The 17,409-nt window shown below is 38.6% G+C and overlaps 1 protein-coding gene across 5 annotated transcripts in view; it reads right to left on the bottom strand.

The window, feature by feature from the left end:
- Lrba (LPS responsive beige-like anchor protein) overlaps window positions 1-17,409 on the bottom strand; it is a 581,207-nt gene that overhangs the window by 482,312 nt on the left and 81,486 nt on the right. For all 5 annotated transcript variants that reach the window (XM_039102651.2, XM_039102649.2, XM_039102652.2 and 2 more), the window contains 6 exons: window positions 16,752-16,898; window positions 10,875-11,072; window positions 10,586-10,719; window positions 6,112-6,220; window positions 5,646-5,798; window positions 190-358 (listed from right to left, as the gene is read on the bottom strand). In XM_039102651.2, coding sequence (XP_038958579.1) covers window positions 190-358; window positions 5,646-5,798; window positions 6,112-6,220; window positions 10,586-10,719; window positions 10,875-11,072; window positions 16,752-16,898 — 910 coding nt within the window. The remainder of the gene's footprint in view (window positions 1-189; window positions 359-5,645; window positions 5,799-6,111; window positions 6,221-10,585; window positions 10,720-10,874; window positions 11,073-16,751; window positions 16,899-17,409) is intronic.

Below are 17,409 nucleotides of genomic sequence, written 5' to 3'. Positions count from 1 at the left end.
CATTTGTGAGGGATCTGATATCCTCTTCTGGCCTCTGAGGGCAATAGCCACACATGTAGTACACAGATATATGTGCAGGCAAAATACTCAATCACAGAAATTAAAATGAAAAAAATTCGTACTGTTGGTTTCTTTTATATCCTGATTTTACCACATGAACAACATAGCATTCAGACGGCAGAATTATACCTAATCCTTTGGGGGTGATACCACTTCGGTCCTGAGGATTCACTGCCCAGTAGTAGTACTTCAGTGTGTGCATGATGAGCAGCACTGTTCCAACTCTCCGAACAGTATTATATATGTTGACTGTTCCGATGAATTCAGTGGACAGGTAAGTATAAAGCATCAACTGAACCTACAAAACCAAAGGGAAGAACACAGGCAAAGAAGCTCATTGGTTCCCATCTCATAGGCAACTACATTTGAACTATGTTCATTCCAAAGAGTACAATGTGGAGCTTGATGACATCATATCAGACATCAAAACCCAGAAGCATACATACACACACTCCTTATAAAGTAAATATCCAAAATATATCACTTTTTGTTATATTAACATGAAAATAATTCACTTATCCTCATTTAGCAGCCACCAATTTTTCATTAGTATCTGTATCTTTAGAATAAATTTTATGGTTTAAGCAATTGTTTTGTTTTCTGTGCTTTTCTGGGTTAATGGGTGGGTGGATTTGTTTGGTTGGTTGGTTGCTTGGTTGGTTGGTTGCTTGGTTGGTTGGTTGCTTGGTTGGTTGGTTGCTTGGTTGGTTGGTTGGTTGGTTGGCTGCCTGGTGACTGAGACAGGATCTCACTATGTAACTCTGGCTAGTCTAGAACTCAGACTGGCTTCAGCCTCACAGGAATTCACCTACCTCCGTCTCCCGGATGCTGGAATTTAAGAATTAATGGTAAATGTCACCATGCCTGGCCTTATATAATGTTTTGTATAGATGCTTTCTGTATTTTACAGAAAAGTAGAAGCTAGAAGAGGGGAGATAATGGTGGGTAAAGCAATTGGCGAGTAAGTGTGAGGAACTCCATTTGGACCCCAAACCAATATAAACCCACACACAGTAGCATATGTCTGTGATCTCAGCACCCTACACAGAGATGGAGATGAGAGGCACAGATAAGAGAACCCCTAGACACTGGAAATCCAGCAGGCATGGGTAGTGGTACACAACAAGAGATCCGTCACAAAGAATGTGAATGATAAGGACTTACATTGGAGGATGTCCTCTAACTGCCACATGGGTCCCATAGCACATAGGCACCTCATTCTCACATGAACAAGCACACACTTACATTCATGCACACACAGATTTTTTTAAAAGGCTGGTATGACTAAAACTACTAACTACATAAAAATGTACATATGTCTATATTTACTTCACATGAAAGCTCTTATTATAAACAAGAAAACAGGAATGTAAGTGCAAACCCACCACAACATACTTCATCCCACATAGTTTCCATGAAGTCATCTTCTAAACGTCAGCATCAGCAATCCTCAAGTTCTCACCGCCACAGAAAACCAGGACTACTCTTGTTCTACTCGCACGCCCAGCCATGAAGTTCTCACCCTCTGCCTCGTGGGTATATCTTATAAACTGAACAACTGTATGCCAGCACACACTATCTTTCCTCAGACTAAATTACTTCCAGGCATTTGCAACTAGACACTTCCATCACCTTTCTGGACTCTAGGTATCTTCATTTTCAACTCTGTGCTGGGACTCATTGTTGCTTGAGAATTTTTCTAAACAAGTACATACATTAAGTGCATATCTCTTAAATGTCCCATAAATAACCAACTTAAGATTTAATTAGTAATTTGATTAGTAGATGTGTTTTAAAAAAAGATGTTGCTTAACTGAATTAAACTGGAGTTTAGAAGACAACTGGAACTTAGAAGAAAAGCAAAAGTATGCTGAGATTTCAGTTAGTTTGTTGCATCAAAGTGTTCTTGATGTATTTACTGCTGTGAAAATGGGTAGCACCACCCTATCTGTCACTAACGCAACACAATACTTCTTATAACATCCTTCAAATTCTTAAGCACTTTATTTCAGAACAAAAATATTTACATGTACCCACATACTTAGCCCTGGATTGAGATTATAATGGCTCATATGCCTCACACTAAAATACAGTTAAGGAGATGAAAATTACACTCAAGCCATAAGAGCAGAAGCTGAGACATGACAGGCCATGGCAGGGCTGGGGACACTGAGCAGCAGAGCACTTGCACAGCATGTGCAGAAGCACTGGGCTCAATCACCAGCACCTTAAGGACACAGCAACAACAACAGGTCATGACACAACTCATAATGCAGTGGCTCAGGATGTTAAACCCAGTGACTTCAGGGCCAGAGAAGATATGGTTAGATACAGTGTGTCTGCAGGGAGAGCCTCATCAATCAAGAAGGAAGGTTTGGAAGACAAGTAGCAGTGCAGGCAGATAGAAGGAAAGGAAATTTCTAACAAGAAAAATAGTGGCTAAGAAAATGGTATCATAGATCTGGAGATTTTCCATTTTCCAAACCTGCCTGTACATTAAAAGACCTGGAAAACATTTTTTTAAAACATTATGAAGCCTTAATCATACTCCACACTAATCAAATCAAAATCAGCACTGGCCAAAGTGGGATTCTGCTTTACCTTTTTGTTTTTAAACCTTTCCCCAAGTAATTCAGCCAGCAGCCAAGACTGGGGAACCACTCTCTAGCGAATCCTTACGGTACTTGCCAACTTACCAAGGATATCTTAATTTTTTTCAAATATTTATTTATTTTATGTATGTGAGTACACTGTAGCTGTCTTCAGACACACCAGAAGAGGGCATCAGATCCCATTACAGATGGTTGTGAGCCACCATGTGGTTGCTGGGAATTGAACTCAGGACCTCTAGAAGAGCAGTCAGTGCTCTTAACCACTAAGCCATCTCTCCAGCCCCATGAATTTCAACATTACAAAACCTAGAATTGGCAGAAAGACTTGAAGCTAGCTGTGAGATTACCTCACTCTGAAAATAACAGAAATCTAAAGTCTGAGAGACGAAGAAAGGATATGATGAGAATGCCATGTTTGGAACATACAGGAAGCCTAGTGTTGTGATGCAAACCTGTAATCCAGAACATGGGAGGCAAAGGCAAGAGGATCATGGCCCAAGACTGGCAGGCTACAAAGTGAGAAACTAGCCCGGCCAGGACTTACAGAGCTAGACTCTGTCTCAGAAATAATGACAACAAAACATACAAGATTTCTTAAATAAAAAATAAATTGAATGAAAGGTAGATAAAATCAGATAATATTAAGAATGGTTATTATGAAAAGGAAAATGTATTTAATTTAACAGCAACCTACATTGGTAAATGAAAGCAAGGACGTCTCTTAGGAACAAAGCTTCCTCCCCCATCCACTCACCTACAGTCTCATCATACCTATGCAGCAACTACCTTTGCCACTCTGTCTAATATCTGTGACTACCTTTGCCACTCTGTCTAATATCTGTGACTACCTTTGCCACTCTGTCTAATATCTGTGACTACCTTTGCCACTCTGTCTAATATCTGTGAGTGCAAGAAGCAAGCCTGCCTTTCACACCATCTACCTATACTGCCCAGAATGAAGCAGTTATTCCACAAATACTGTCTGAGTAAACAAAAGACCACTGCGGACAAGAAAATTGATATTTGCTTCAGGGTCATTCAGAACATCTCTAAGCAGATCTAAGGTAAATGAAACCGAAGGGAGCTCCTCACACCCTTCCCAAAGCAAAGCCTAGATCATACACCTACGGCTCCAGCATCAGGAGCTGCCGAGGATTCGCTGACGCTAAAGCAGCTCATGTGTTCCCTGTAAGCCTAGTCAAGCACGCCCTGTACTGTGCTCTTTAAAGAATCTTTCTCTCACCCTGCAAGTTCCAGGACTTGCCAGTCAAACAACCTGGATCTGTCCTGTGCTTATGACTGGATCTGACTGTGTTTATGATAAACTAAGAGCAAATAAAATTCTTTATGGATACACCAAGCAAACAGCTGACAGAGAATGTTAATTTACTATCAAATCAATCATAAACTCTAAAAAGGTCATTAAGGAAATTTATTAAAAAGTATAAAGAAATAAATTGGATAGTATTAGAAACATGGAGAAGTCATGTGATTAAATTTAAGGTAAAAAACATCCTTTACAACTAGGTATGTAAGACACTTTGTGACAACTTCAAAAGACACAAAGCCTTACAAATATGCTGGCTAGTAAGACCAAAAAAAAATGTCTAGTAAAAGATTTTTAAAGTAACTTGAAACAATCTTTGAAAAGAAATAAGACTGAGGGTCACAGAAGAGAAAGAGGTCAAATTTAACCTGGAGATAAAAAAGCTACAACCTCCAGCTGCCTCCTCTGATTATTTCCAAATGGCAATCACAGTCGGCAGCTGTGTTTCTCTTTACCATTTGAAAAGACTGGCTCAAAATAAGATATTATGACCCCAGAAGAGAAAGTCTGCAGACATTTTTTCCTGACAATTAGAGTAAGTATGGGCTATAATAGACACAGCAAGTGGGCAAAGGGGGAGGGGGAAATGAAACAGGGGTTAAAATAACACCACTTCTAAGAAAAATTGTAAATAAAGATGAACATAATTATACAACTTAGAAAAATTTATTTCAAGCTGTACTTAACATTAATACTACTAAGTTTTTAGGGCAACTAATAGATCAGAATTTGTTAAAGATTTTTTTTCACAAATTCTGTAGTAACAAATTTGTTTATGTTCTATGTGAATAAGTAGTTTGTTGTCAAAGTACTACAAAATTATTTGGCAAACACTGAAGATTTTCTGTTATTTAATATTAACATTAAAATTCATTAAAATTAACATTTAATGGAACCACTATATTATGCCTTCAAGAAAATGTGGTATTTCAGCTTCAGCTGTAAAATGAAACCCAAGAGTTCATCATACTGGCTAAGTATGAACAGAAGAGGCAAGACAATAAGAACAGGGAGAGATGTGAGGAAATGGAGTGGGAAGAGAAGGAGAAGAAATGTGTGTGTGCAGGTGTGTGTGTGCGGGTATGTGTGTGCAGGTGTGTGTGTGCAGGTGTGTGTGTGCAGGTGTGTGTGTGCAGGTGTGTGTGTGCGGGTGTGTGTGTGCGGGTATGTGTGTGCAGGTGTGTGTGTGCAGGTGTGTGTGCAGGTGTGTGTGTGCAGGTGTGTGTGCAGGTGTGTGTGTGGGTGTGTGTATAAGCACTCATATGTATGTGTGCATGTGACTGTGTGTACATGCGCACACATGAATGTGCATTTACAGTAGAACAGAGCTATAGAAGTAGAGATTCTAGGAAAGTTGGAGTGGAACTGCTCTCTGATTTATACTTAGCAAACAAAGGCCCTTTCTACTAAAACCTTATTTAACACAGAAACATGAAGCCATAGTCTGTTAGTTCACTAATTATATTTATATTTTTTTTTTGACTGGCACATTTTCCTGAAAAGCAAAATTATGCTTATTCAAAACTGGCTATCCACTGAAACTTTACTTACCAATACATAAAAGGACAAAAGAAAACTCTAACAACTGCCACATTTCTCAAACACAAACACTTGACAGAGAGTGAAAGGAGCTCAGCACACTTCACCTTGGCTGGAGTGTGGATCCACACGGCAGGGTTAAGAAGAACGTGATCACACAGTTGTTTCAGGAGGGGCATCCCATTCTGCAGATTGCTCAAATACTTTGAAAATGCAAGGCAAAGTTCAAGTACTGCTCTGCTGACGTGGGATTTGGAAGACTGTGGGAGGTGGGGGAGGGAAGGAGTTTAAAGGTTACTACTAATTCAAAGGAAGGTAAGTAAATTACAAGCTGTCAACACCAAAAAAGAACTTGTCCACAAACTATGCTCAGAGTTAAAGACAGCATGAGGCTCACTGCCTCACTTCCTTAACAGAGGACAGGAAGCAAGGTAAAACAAGATGTAGTTTAATTTAAGTAACTTTCTATAGGCAAAGTAGACATTCTTGTAGACAGTGTTTCCTACCACGCAGACAAATAAGCACACGATTGGCCAATCAATATTAAGAATAATAAAATACTTTGCACCTTACCTTTTCAAGGCTATAGCCGATCACCAAAAAGCCCTTACAAGCGAGCATCTGCTCCTGCATAGCCACTGAGTTCTTCAACAACTCCATGATAAAAGCCAGCAAGGTTGTACTAGAATAAGACAAAAGGCAATGGGTTGAGAAAGAATATTCCACAAGAAAATATTAGAGTCAACATTTATAGTCTTCCATTTATCTTAATCAAAATTTCTGCTTCGGGGCAGAAATGTAGCTCAACAGAAGAATGCTTACCCGGCATGTGTGAGGTCCTGGGTTCAATCTTCCCAAAACATGTAAAGGCAAGTTCTACTAAAACCATCTCCAAGATTATTCCAGAACAAAACACTTACTGTAGGATTAAGAGTCCCTCAATATTTCATGTATTTTATCACAAACAATATAACAAGCATGCACTGCATAGAAAAAAGTGAACATCTGAACATTTGGAAACAAGTAATTGATACACGTGTAAGGAAAGTATTAAGATCTTAATGAATATCGTTTTATAAAGAGATACGGGGGGCTGGCGAGACAGCTCAGCAGTTGAAAGCACTGACTGCTTCAGTTCCCAGCAACCACATGGTGGCTCAACCAACTGTAATGGGATGCCCTCTTCTGGTGTCTGAACACAGCAACATTGTACTCACACATAAAATTTTTAAAAAAGAGAGAGAGGTAAAGGGGAAACTGGAATTGAAGGATGAAATGGGAGGGCATTGCAAAGGAGGGAAAACTAATACCAAAGGCCATTTGAAAAGCCATATAGAAACCTACTACTGTAGAGGCTTCCTAAAATGTATACATATATGAAGGGAATTTAAATGGAGTCACCATACAATGGGGGAGACAATGCCTCAATTGGACATATTATGACACCAATAAACCCTCCAGTGCCAGGAGTGCGTTATGTCTTGTGGAGTCACTGGCCCAGAGGTCCTGCCAAGGCTACTGATTCCCTTCCATAACTTGACAACAATCCCCTATCACTGGAGAAACCACTTACTTCTATCACTACACGTGGAAAAGTAAAGCTGGTATCCATCATCAATATCACCCAGCTACAAACACTACAGTTTAAATAGCACTCAGCCTACAAGATTTACTGGTAAACAGTGGCACAAATGTTATAAAAGTAACCAACAACATTTGAGATTCCAACTCCGTGAGATGGAACTCCTACTGACACTGCTAAAGAGATCAAGAGTCTGAGACTACATAGGTCATGGCCTAGGGGAAACCTAATACTATCATTTTGCTATGGAACAAAATAATAAAACTATTCCTGGGAGCTGGAGAGATGGATGGCTCAGTGGTTAAGAGCACTGACTGCTCTCCCAGAGATCCTGAGTTCAAATCCTATCAACCACATGGTGGCTCACAACCATCTGTAATGGGATCTGATGCCCTCTTCTGGTATGTCTGAACACAGCTACAGTGTACTCGTATGCATAAAATAAATAAATCTTTTTTAAAAGAATTTATTTAAAAAGAAAAACAAACCAAAGAATAAACAAACAAAACCCCTACTCCTAAGGGCATATTGCTATACCCAGAGATCAGTGCACCACTCAGCCCCCAGCAGCGAAGTCTCTAATACACACAACTAGAAACTGCAGAGAATGACAGACTTTTGTAGCTCTCAGCTCTTAATGAGATGTCTTTATCAAACCCCTCCCCTCAGGGCTCAGGGACCTATGTAGAAGAGGAGGAGGAAAGATTCTAAGAGCCACAGGTGTAGGTGACTCCAAGGAAACAGTGTGTTCCTGACATGACAGGGATGATCAAAGTATGAACTCACAGAGACTGTGACAACATACACCAGACCTGCACAAATTCAAACCAGAAACAGAGAGGAAGTAGACACAAAGTCCCACCATAAAACAAGAAGTTGTTTAAAATTGATAGCTGCTGGGAAAGGTAATTATCAGTTTTCTCTAATAGCATGTCACCAAGCATATCAGCTAAACTCCAGAGCAGGTCCCATGCTAAGTAGTTGGCCAGCAGAAAACAGGCTCCATTTTGTGTGCCTGTGTGTATGTGTCTGTGTGTGTGTGTGTGTGTGTGTCTGTGTCTGTGTCTGTGTCTGTATGTGTGTGTTTGAATGTGTGTGTTTGTGTATGTCTGTGTGTGTGTGTCTGTGTGTGTGTGTGTGTGTGTCTGTGTGTCTGTGTGTCTGGTGTCTATGTGTCTGTGTCTGTATATGTGTGTTTGAGTATGTGTGTATGTATGTTGTGTGTGTGTGTCTGTGTCTGTGTGTCTGTGTTTATGTGCATGTCTGTGTCTGTGTGTCTGTATGTGCATGTGTGTGTGTGTACTTTTTGTTTTGTTTTAGTTTGGTTCATTATGTTTAGTATTTTTATCTTATTAACATTTTATTTGTTTTCATTATCTTTTTTGTTTGTTTGTTTCTGTCTTTGCTTTTTAAGACAGAAAGAGAAATATGAAGTTGGGAAAGTAGGAAGGTGGAAAAGATCTCAGGGGAATTAGGGATGAGGAAGTAGTATAATTGAGATGCATCATATGGGGAAAAATTAAGATAAAAAGGAAAAAATAAGCATTACTCTCAAATCCAAAAAAGACACATTGTATACATGTGTGAAATTTTCAAAGAATAAAGGTATTATTTTTAAAAGAAAAGAAATAGATGTAACAAAATAACCAAGCATATTCATTTTTAAGAGTTAGGGATTACAAAAGTAAAGAATAAAACTGAGCAAACGGATAGTTTAAACTATCAAAACAAGCAGGCTGCAAACTGGACTGAGAAGTCTGCCCCTAGCCCGCAAGGCGGTGCATACTTTTAATCCCAGTACTTGGGAGGGACAGGCAGGAGGATTTCTAGGAGTTGGAGGTCTACAGAGTGAGACCCTGTCTCCTAAGCCTAAGGAGAGTAAAGAAGCAGTCCACTCCTTCTTCCTACAGGAAAACCAGCATCCCCAGTCGTGAAATTTAAAAGTGAACAGGAGCCACGGCATTCTCCACCACCCACAATATTTAGAGAAGTCCGAAAGGGAGAAACAGGCTGATCTGCCACCTCCGTATCAGTGGCTCCTAGGAAAGATGCAGATTTTCCTAGGACTGGCAGCCATCCTCATCCCCGACAGCAGCGCTATGCTACGCCAGTGAAGAGGCTGAGAAGGTGGGAGAAAGAAAAACTAATTCCTGTCAAAGCAATCACAAAAATTTAGTAAGCTTATCACTATGCCAAGAGTAATTATTTTAAAATACGGTCAACAAACCATGTGCAGCAGAGCACATTGGTAATCCCAACTACTTAACAATAGACAGCAGGAGGTCAGTAGGTTTGAGGCCAGCTTGGGTAACACAGCAAGCCCTCAAACCACAAATAAATTATTTAACTTAATAAAGCTGGTAAAGGCTACATCTACATTTGATTCCTGCTTAGAAAAAACTAAAAATAATTTCTGTTTCTTAAAAACAATCTGAAGAAAACTGACTCATCAAGAAGATTTTTGGAAAAGAATGGAAAGCTCATTCACATTTCTCAGTAAATGAAATGTCACTGTTGTATTACACATAATTTCACTGGCATATGCAGCCACAAGAAATTCATTCATTTAGACAGCTCTCATGTTCTACAATTTATCATAGAATTCCCATGTTCCTGCCTTTGTTAAGACTCAACCCTGTAACACAGGATATAAAATATATCAATACAACCTAAATTTTTAAAAAATAAAAACTTTTATTCCCATAATAAACCCTTGCCAATTTAAAATATTTATGTGTGTATACACACACACACACACACACACACACACACACACACACACACGTGTTTTGTTTGTTTTGATTGGTTTTTCCTTTTTTTTTTTTTTTTTGGTTCTTTTTTTCGGAGCTGGGACCAATCCCAGGGCCCCTTCCTAGCACTGAGCTAAATCCCCAACCCCGGTTTTTCCTTTTTTGAGATAGTGTTTCTGCATAGCCCTTACTGTCCTAGAACTCACTGTGTAGACCAGGCTAACCTAAAACTTACTGTGATCTACCTGCCTCTATCTTCCAAGTGTTGCCATTAAAGGCTTTGTCACCATGGCCAGTCAAAATATATACACTTGTAATAAATCCACTATCCCATGTTGACTTTATTTGGTAACTTTTATTATGTTTTAGATAGGTTTTTGTACTAATAAATCAGAATTACATCAATAATATAATTAATATTTATAATACTGTTCATAAATGTTTCTCTAAAATACTGTTACTCTACAACAATATGAGTGGCAAAATAAAAAATACTGTTCAGTTCAATAATCATGAAAAGTAACTCTCGCATACACTTAAAACAGAAGGCCACCAGGCATGGTGATGCACACCTGTAATCCTGGCTCTCAGACAACTAAGACAGAAAGAGGACAAGCTTGAGATTACGGTAAGCTGCAGGCCAGTGGGGTAAGGGCTACACAGTAACATGCTCTCGCAAAAACAACAATCAAAAAAAGAAGTCAAAAGCACTCACCAGATAGTCAAATCAACCTCATCAGATAAATACTGCCTATAGTCCAGCTGGGCAAAAAGCGGAAACAAAACTTGTACTCCTCCAACTGAATGCATGGCACTCTGGATGGAATGTGTTAAAACTGCCTTTACATCCTTGGAAAACACAAAACACAGGAAAGTTTCAATGGCTTCTTCTCTAAAGTAATTAAAACTAAAATACAACAGGAAATAAATACAGAAAAACTAAAATGTGGTTTGCCGCACGTTTGGTAAAATTTAACAAACACACTGATTGTCTGAGATCGTACCTGGAGCATGAGTGCATGTGGGGAGTGAACAAAGATGGAGGGATTGTCCTTTGGAGAGGACTCAAGGCACAGCTGGGCATCTGTGGCTCGTGCGTTGTACGTGAAGGCAATGGCACTGGAGAGCTTGCCATCGTACAGTAACAGTTTATGGTGCTCAGCAAGAAACAGATCACTTTCCGCTTTAAATTTAAATGTGCCCTGTTAATTACAAAAACAAAAAACAAAAAAATAGTAAAATACACACGGCACAAGGAACTCTAAATACAAACAGCCATAACGTAAAATGTAACAACAACAGGTAAGAAGATATCTCCACGTGAAGTGAGTGTGACCTCCATGATTGACCCTCATGATGATACTTTTGTTCGAGTGCATTAAGTTTAACTCATATTAACTTTCATTTCTCAGGATATTTTCCAATGATTTCTGCGTCGTCTGTTCTGACTCACTGGTTGTTTAAGAGTGTGTTGTTTCATTTTCACGGCATATGTCTTTCCAAGTTTTCTAATTTCATGCTATCAGTCACAATAATATAGCCAATGACTTCACCCTTCTTAAATTTACCAACATGTTTCATAGCCCACCAGATGGTCTGACCTGGACTACTCCATGCACTCTCAAGAAAATGTGTGTCATGCGGGTGCTACAGAGTGTTCTGTATGTTAAGCTCACCTGCTTTATACGGTTGCCTATATCCTCTGTTTTTGTTGACCTAAGTTAGTGTTTGTTCTACTTACAGTCAAATAGATACTGAAGTTTCCTAGTATTATTCTATTGCCATTTGTATGTTCCCTCAATGCTGCCAAAGATTATTTTATAGTCACACATCTAAGAGCAAGGTTTTAATCAGTGAAAGACTGCACACAGAGGGCCGGAGAGGTGGCTCAGTCATTGAGAGCATTGGCTGCTCTTTCAGGGTCCCTGGGTTCAGTTTCCAACACCCAGATAGTGGCTCATAATTGTGTGTAACTGCAGTTCCAGAGATCTGACACCCTCACACAGATATGCATGCAAATAAAACATTAACACACATAAAATGAAAATAAATAAATCATATTTTAAAAAGATAGAAAGACTGCATACACAATAGCTCATAGAATCACGGAGCCCAGTAACACAATAGGTCTCACTTTATGTAAGCATACTCAAAGAACTGTAAAATCAGCTCTACAAACACTGTGAATATAACTAAAGCATGTGTATATTGGCACTGCTTAAATTTTTAATAAAGGGCAACGTGGTACATGCCTTTAATCCCAGCACTCAGGAGGCAGAGGAAGGCAGATCTCTGTGAGTCTATATAGCAAATTCTAGAATAGTCAGGGCTACAACAAGAAATCCTGTCTCAAAACAATAACTCATAAAACAATGAAAACATGACACAATTACTAATATGTAGTTTTTTTCAATGCTAAATAGATTGTAAATATTACTATAAAAATATAAATATAAATAGCAATATAAATCAAAATAATAGTCAGTGTACACTTATACAGAGCACACAGTTATAGTGAGTATAGAGGTATAACAAGCGTACAATTATAACGAGAGCACAATTATAGTGTGCATAGTTATAGTGAGAGCACAGCTACAATGAGTGCACAGTTATAAAGTAAGCGCAGTTATAATGAACACACAGTTATAGTGAGCGCACAGTTATAGTAAGTGCACAGTTATAGTGAGCACAGTTATAGTGAGTACACAGTTATAGTGAGCGCAGTTATAGTAAGTGCACAGTTATAGTAAGTGCACAGTTATAGTGAGCGCACAGTTATAGTGAGCGCACAGTTATAGTGAGTACACAGTTATAGTGAGCGCAGTTATAGTAAGTGCACAGTTATAGTGAGTGCACAGTTATAGTGAGTACACAGTTATAGTGAGTACACAGTTATAGTGAGTGCACAGTTATAGTGAGTACACAGTTATAGTGAGCGCAGTTATAGTAAGTGCACAGTTATAGTGAGTGCACAGTTATAGTGAGTACACAGTTATAGTGAGTACACAGTTATAGTGAGCGCAGTTATAGTAAGTGCACAGTTATAGTGAGTACACAGTTATAGTAAGCGCACAGTTATAGTGAGCGCACAGTTATAGTGCGCAGTTATAGTGAGCGCACAGTTATAGTGAGCGCACAGTTATAGTGAGCGCAGTTATAGTGAGCGCACAGTTACAGTGAACACAGTCATAGCGAGCACAGAGAGATGGCTCTGTGAGTATTAGTGCTTGATAAGCAAGCATGAGAACCTCAGTTTGGATCCCCAGCACCAAGGTGAGCCTGGTCACAGTTGTACGTGTAATAAAAGCATTATGGGAAGCAAAAACAAGGGCCTACTGGCTATGAGCCTAGCTCCAAGTTCAGTACAAGATGAAAACCCTGTGTCATCTAAGGCAGAGAGTGATGTGAGGACAGCAGAAGGCCTTTACACATGTGTGCACATACATGCAACCAATGAGAGATTACTTCATACTCACTAGAATAGCTTTGACCAAAAAACCTGATAATAACACAAACAGGAAAAGACATGGAGAAAAACGTCATAGACTACTATGGAAATATAAAAAGATGCAATCATTTTGGAAAATAAATTTTTCGAATATGTAACCCTGTTACTGAGCACAAAAGATAAAAGCATACATCCACAAATTTGTGTATTCATATTAATATTATTCATAACAGCCCAAAGTGAAAATAATACAGTTTCCATGAGCGGATAAGTGGGTAGGCACAATTCAATAGACAGAAGAGGGAATAGCATCATGTACACGGCCCTGGATTCAGTCCCCACTTGGGGCAGGGCCGAAAAAGTAAAAGAAAAACATGAACTAACCAAAAACATGCCACCAAAGAATGAAAAGCTCAGAAGTGACAGTGCAATGGTTTAGATGACTTGGTGTGTCCCACAAACTAACACAAGTTTCAAGTTAGTTCCCATCTCCCAATGTGAATATCTGTAAAGTCTGGAAAACGTGATTCCCAGGGGGCCACGGAAAGCCAGTACAGTACAGTATCCATCAGTGAATTCTGGTGGCATTACAAAGGGACAGACCCTAAAACGGACACATCTGTATTCCATAGCTCTTGCCATGGATTCTTTGCTAAAATTCTACAAGCAGATATGCCATCACTGGTAACAAGCCAAAGACCTTGGACCCCTAGAGCATGAGCCAACTGTTCTTTTGTTTTACAGTTACGCTGTCAGAGGTATTTCATTTCACTACAGTAGTGAGATTGGACTGATAAACATGCAAGCATAACTCTACATACAGAAATTACGTGTCCTAGAAATAGTAAACACATAATAAATATAGAACACACAACCCTCATCTTTATTGTCCTTAAAAGATATGCAAATGAACTTGAAGAGAAATGATGGGGCTGATAATATTGAGAGAGCTAGAAGGCATGCATGGTTCATGGCTGGATCCTAGCGCTGAGGAGGTGAGAGGATTATACGAGTGCTAGAGCTCCAGCCTAGTCTGCCACACTGCAAAACATTTCTCTAAAAGCCGTGTACTACATATGCACATAAATTTTAAATAGATCATAGGTGTACGGATATTGCTTCTACAATATTGTTATATTAATATAAAATATTTAGAAGTAAAATCCACAACAGTAATAAAACAAGAAAAAAGGAATATTCAAGACCATATTGAAAGGTTCTACACCAAATGTTACACATGTCACTTATTGGCAATAAGAAAAATTATGTCAGGAATACATAATAAACCTAATAGAACCTAAAAAGCCCATATAATACAGCATAGAAAAAACAGTGTTTGTGTAAGAAAAAAAAAGGACACTAGAGGACACTGAATATCAAAATTCATTCCAGCTATTTAAAAACATATACCTTATAGGTAATTTATACGTAGCTTAAATTTACTGTCAGTGGTTCTGCTTGCTAGCTGGTCCTACCCCAGGTGTGTGCAGAGTATCACAATCGTGAGGAAGCCTTCATGGCCTAATTGCTTCCCAAGACTCACCACTTAACATCACTTCCTTGAGGGTTAAGCTTCAATGCATTTTAGAGAAAATCATAATCAGACCATAGTACTTATGGAGAAGAAAAATACCATTACTTTACTTCATTAAAAAAAGACAAATTAATTCGAAATGAACCACAAGCCAACAGAGAAATATTAAAACAATAAAACTAAGAAAAGAAAGTGAGAAAATCTTTATAATATTGTAGTCAAATATTTATAAGGACACACTAAAAGACAGAAAAAATTGAAGTTATACTTGATAAAAGTCAAATTCCTGAGACAGATAAAGTGGCACACACTTTTTATCCAACACTCAGGAAGCAAAGACAGACACATATCTGAGTTTGAGGCCAGTCTGGTCCACAGAGTGAGCTCCAGGACAGTCAGGACTACATAGTGAAAGCCTGTCTCAAAAAATAAATAATAATAATAATAATAATAATAATAATAAAATAATAAAATAAAATTCCCATTCTTCAAAGCCCATACTAAAAATAAAAACCAAAGTATACAAGAGAAATTTATAAATCATACTCCTGAGAAAAATTATGTTCACAATATTTATGGAACTCTTGAAACCTAGTAAGAAAATAAATCACAAAAAAGAAAATTGATGTGAAAATACAAATAAATGGTCAATAAGCAACAGTGAGATCTTCAGTATCTTAGGCCAGTAAGAGAATTACAAGTGCAGGGAGGCCAGCCATAGTGACATATGTCTATAGTCCCTGCACTTGAGAGGTGGAGACAGGGTGATCAGGAACTCACAACCAGCATCAACTATGTACCAAGTTCAAGGCTGGCTTGGAATACTTGGGATCCTGTCTCAAAAGAAGTGGGAGTAGGGAAAGGAAGGCTACAAACATCTTCCAATGGGAATAATCCTATCCCTAAGTAAATATCCAAACAAAATAATGATGTCAAAGAGACACTTGCACGTCCATGACTATAACACCATTCTTCACAATTGCCATGAAGTACAGAAAGTGCTCAATAAGAGATTAAAAATGGGCTGGGTGTGGTAACACTTGCCTTTCATCCTAGCACTACTGAGGCAGAGGTAGGAGGATCTCTGTGAGTTCAAAGTCAGCATGATTCCAGGACAGCTATGGCTGTGTAGAAAGACACTGTCTCAAAGGGGGAGGGAGGAAGAAAAAAAAATAGACAGTACATACACAGAATGAAATATTATTTGGCCATTAAAATAAATTCCATCAGTTTGACAATGTGGATAGAACTGGAGGACATATATTAAACAGAATAACCCAAGACACAGGCAGATAAATGCTCCTTATTCTCTTCATACTTAAAATGTAAGGCTGCTGTCAATCTCTTACAAGTTGAAAGTTGAACGATGGTTACCAGAGATAGGTGGTGGTGGAGAAAGCATAATCAATGTGTGCTACAGAACAAAGAAAGCAGCTATGGTGCATGGTTGGCCAGCAGAATAACTACAAGTAACAATATAGTTCAAAAACGCAAGGAAAAGGTAGGAACATTTTATCATGAAGAATAAGAAGACTGATATATGTTGAGAAGATAGATACTGATCCTGATGTGAACATAATATAAAGTTTGTATTTTAATAGTGTGTGGTACCCCATGAATATGCACAATTTCATGTCGCCTTAAAAACAGATTTGCCTTCATCGAAAGAATTAGAGCATGAAATAAAGCTGAAACTTAAGCAAGCACTTTCGACATTACCTCACGCATGCCAAGTATGCTGCATTTCTTCAAACTGTGAATTGCCCTTTGACCCTGTCATGCTCCCGGTGCCCTGCATACATTATAACTACTCAAGGTATAACTCCCCATGTACAACCCACCCTCAAGTCAAATCCAAAAGGCATTCAACCATTAGACAGCGGACAGTAAGTTAAGTACCTTGTACCCCAGGCCCAACTGATAGATGGCAAAAATCTGAGCTGCATTCAGAGCATCACTGAAAAGGTAAACTGCAGTCATCTGACCACAGAACACCCGATTCGCATCTGCTGTCTCTGACGAGCCCAGGAAGCATTTGTCAAAGGTCTATAAGAGAAAATAGGTTTTATTTTTTAAAAAATACACTTTGGAAGTGATAGCTAGCACATAAAAAAATAAAACACTATTTGGCCATGAAAATGAATTAAAACTCTTCCATTTTTACAATGAAGATAGAACTTTATACATATTAGAATATAAAATGATATAATAAGTTAAAAAAAAAAAACAAGATGGGATTGGGGATTTAGGTCAGTGGTAGAGCACTTGCTTAGCAAGCGCAAGGCCCTGGGTTCGGTCCCCAGCTCCGAAAAAAAACAAAAACAAAAACAAAAACAAAAAAAAAAACAAGACACAGAGAGATAAGTACACATACATACATGTTTCTTTCTAAACTATATATGAATAGAGTAAAAAAAATTCATTTAGCGCCTATTCCTTCACACCTGGAGTGGAGATTGGAAACTGCATCTTAAAAAATGGATGAACACAAGTTCTCTAAGTTGCAGTAAATACAATGAGTGTTAACAATGAGACACTAAGAAGAGAATCTGACAAG

Source organism: Rattus norvegicus, chromosome 2 (genome assembly GCF_036323735.1).
Source record: "Rattus norvegicus strain BN/NHsdMcwi chromosome 2, GRCr8, whole genome shotgun sequence".
Classification (NCBI taxonomy): domain Eukaryota; kingdom Metazoa; phylum Chordata; class Mammalia; order Rodentia; family Muridae; genus Rattus; species Rattus norvegicus.
Note: the sequence above shows the minus strand (reverse complement) of the source record. Positions and strands in the feature narration are given on the sequence as shown.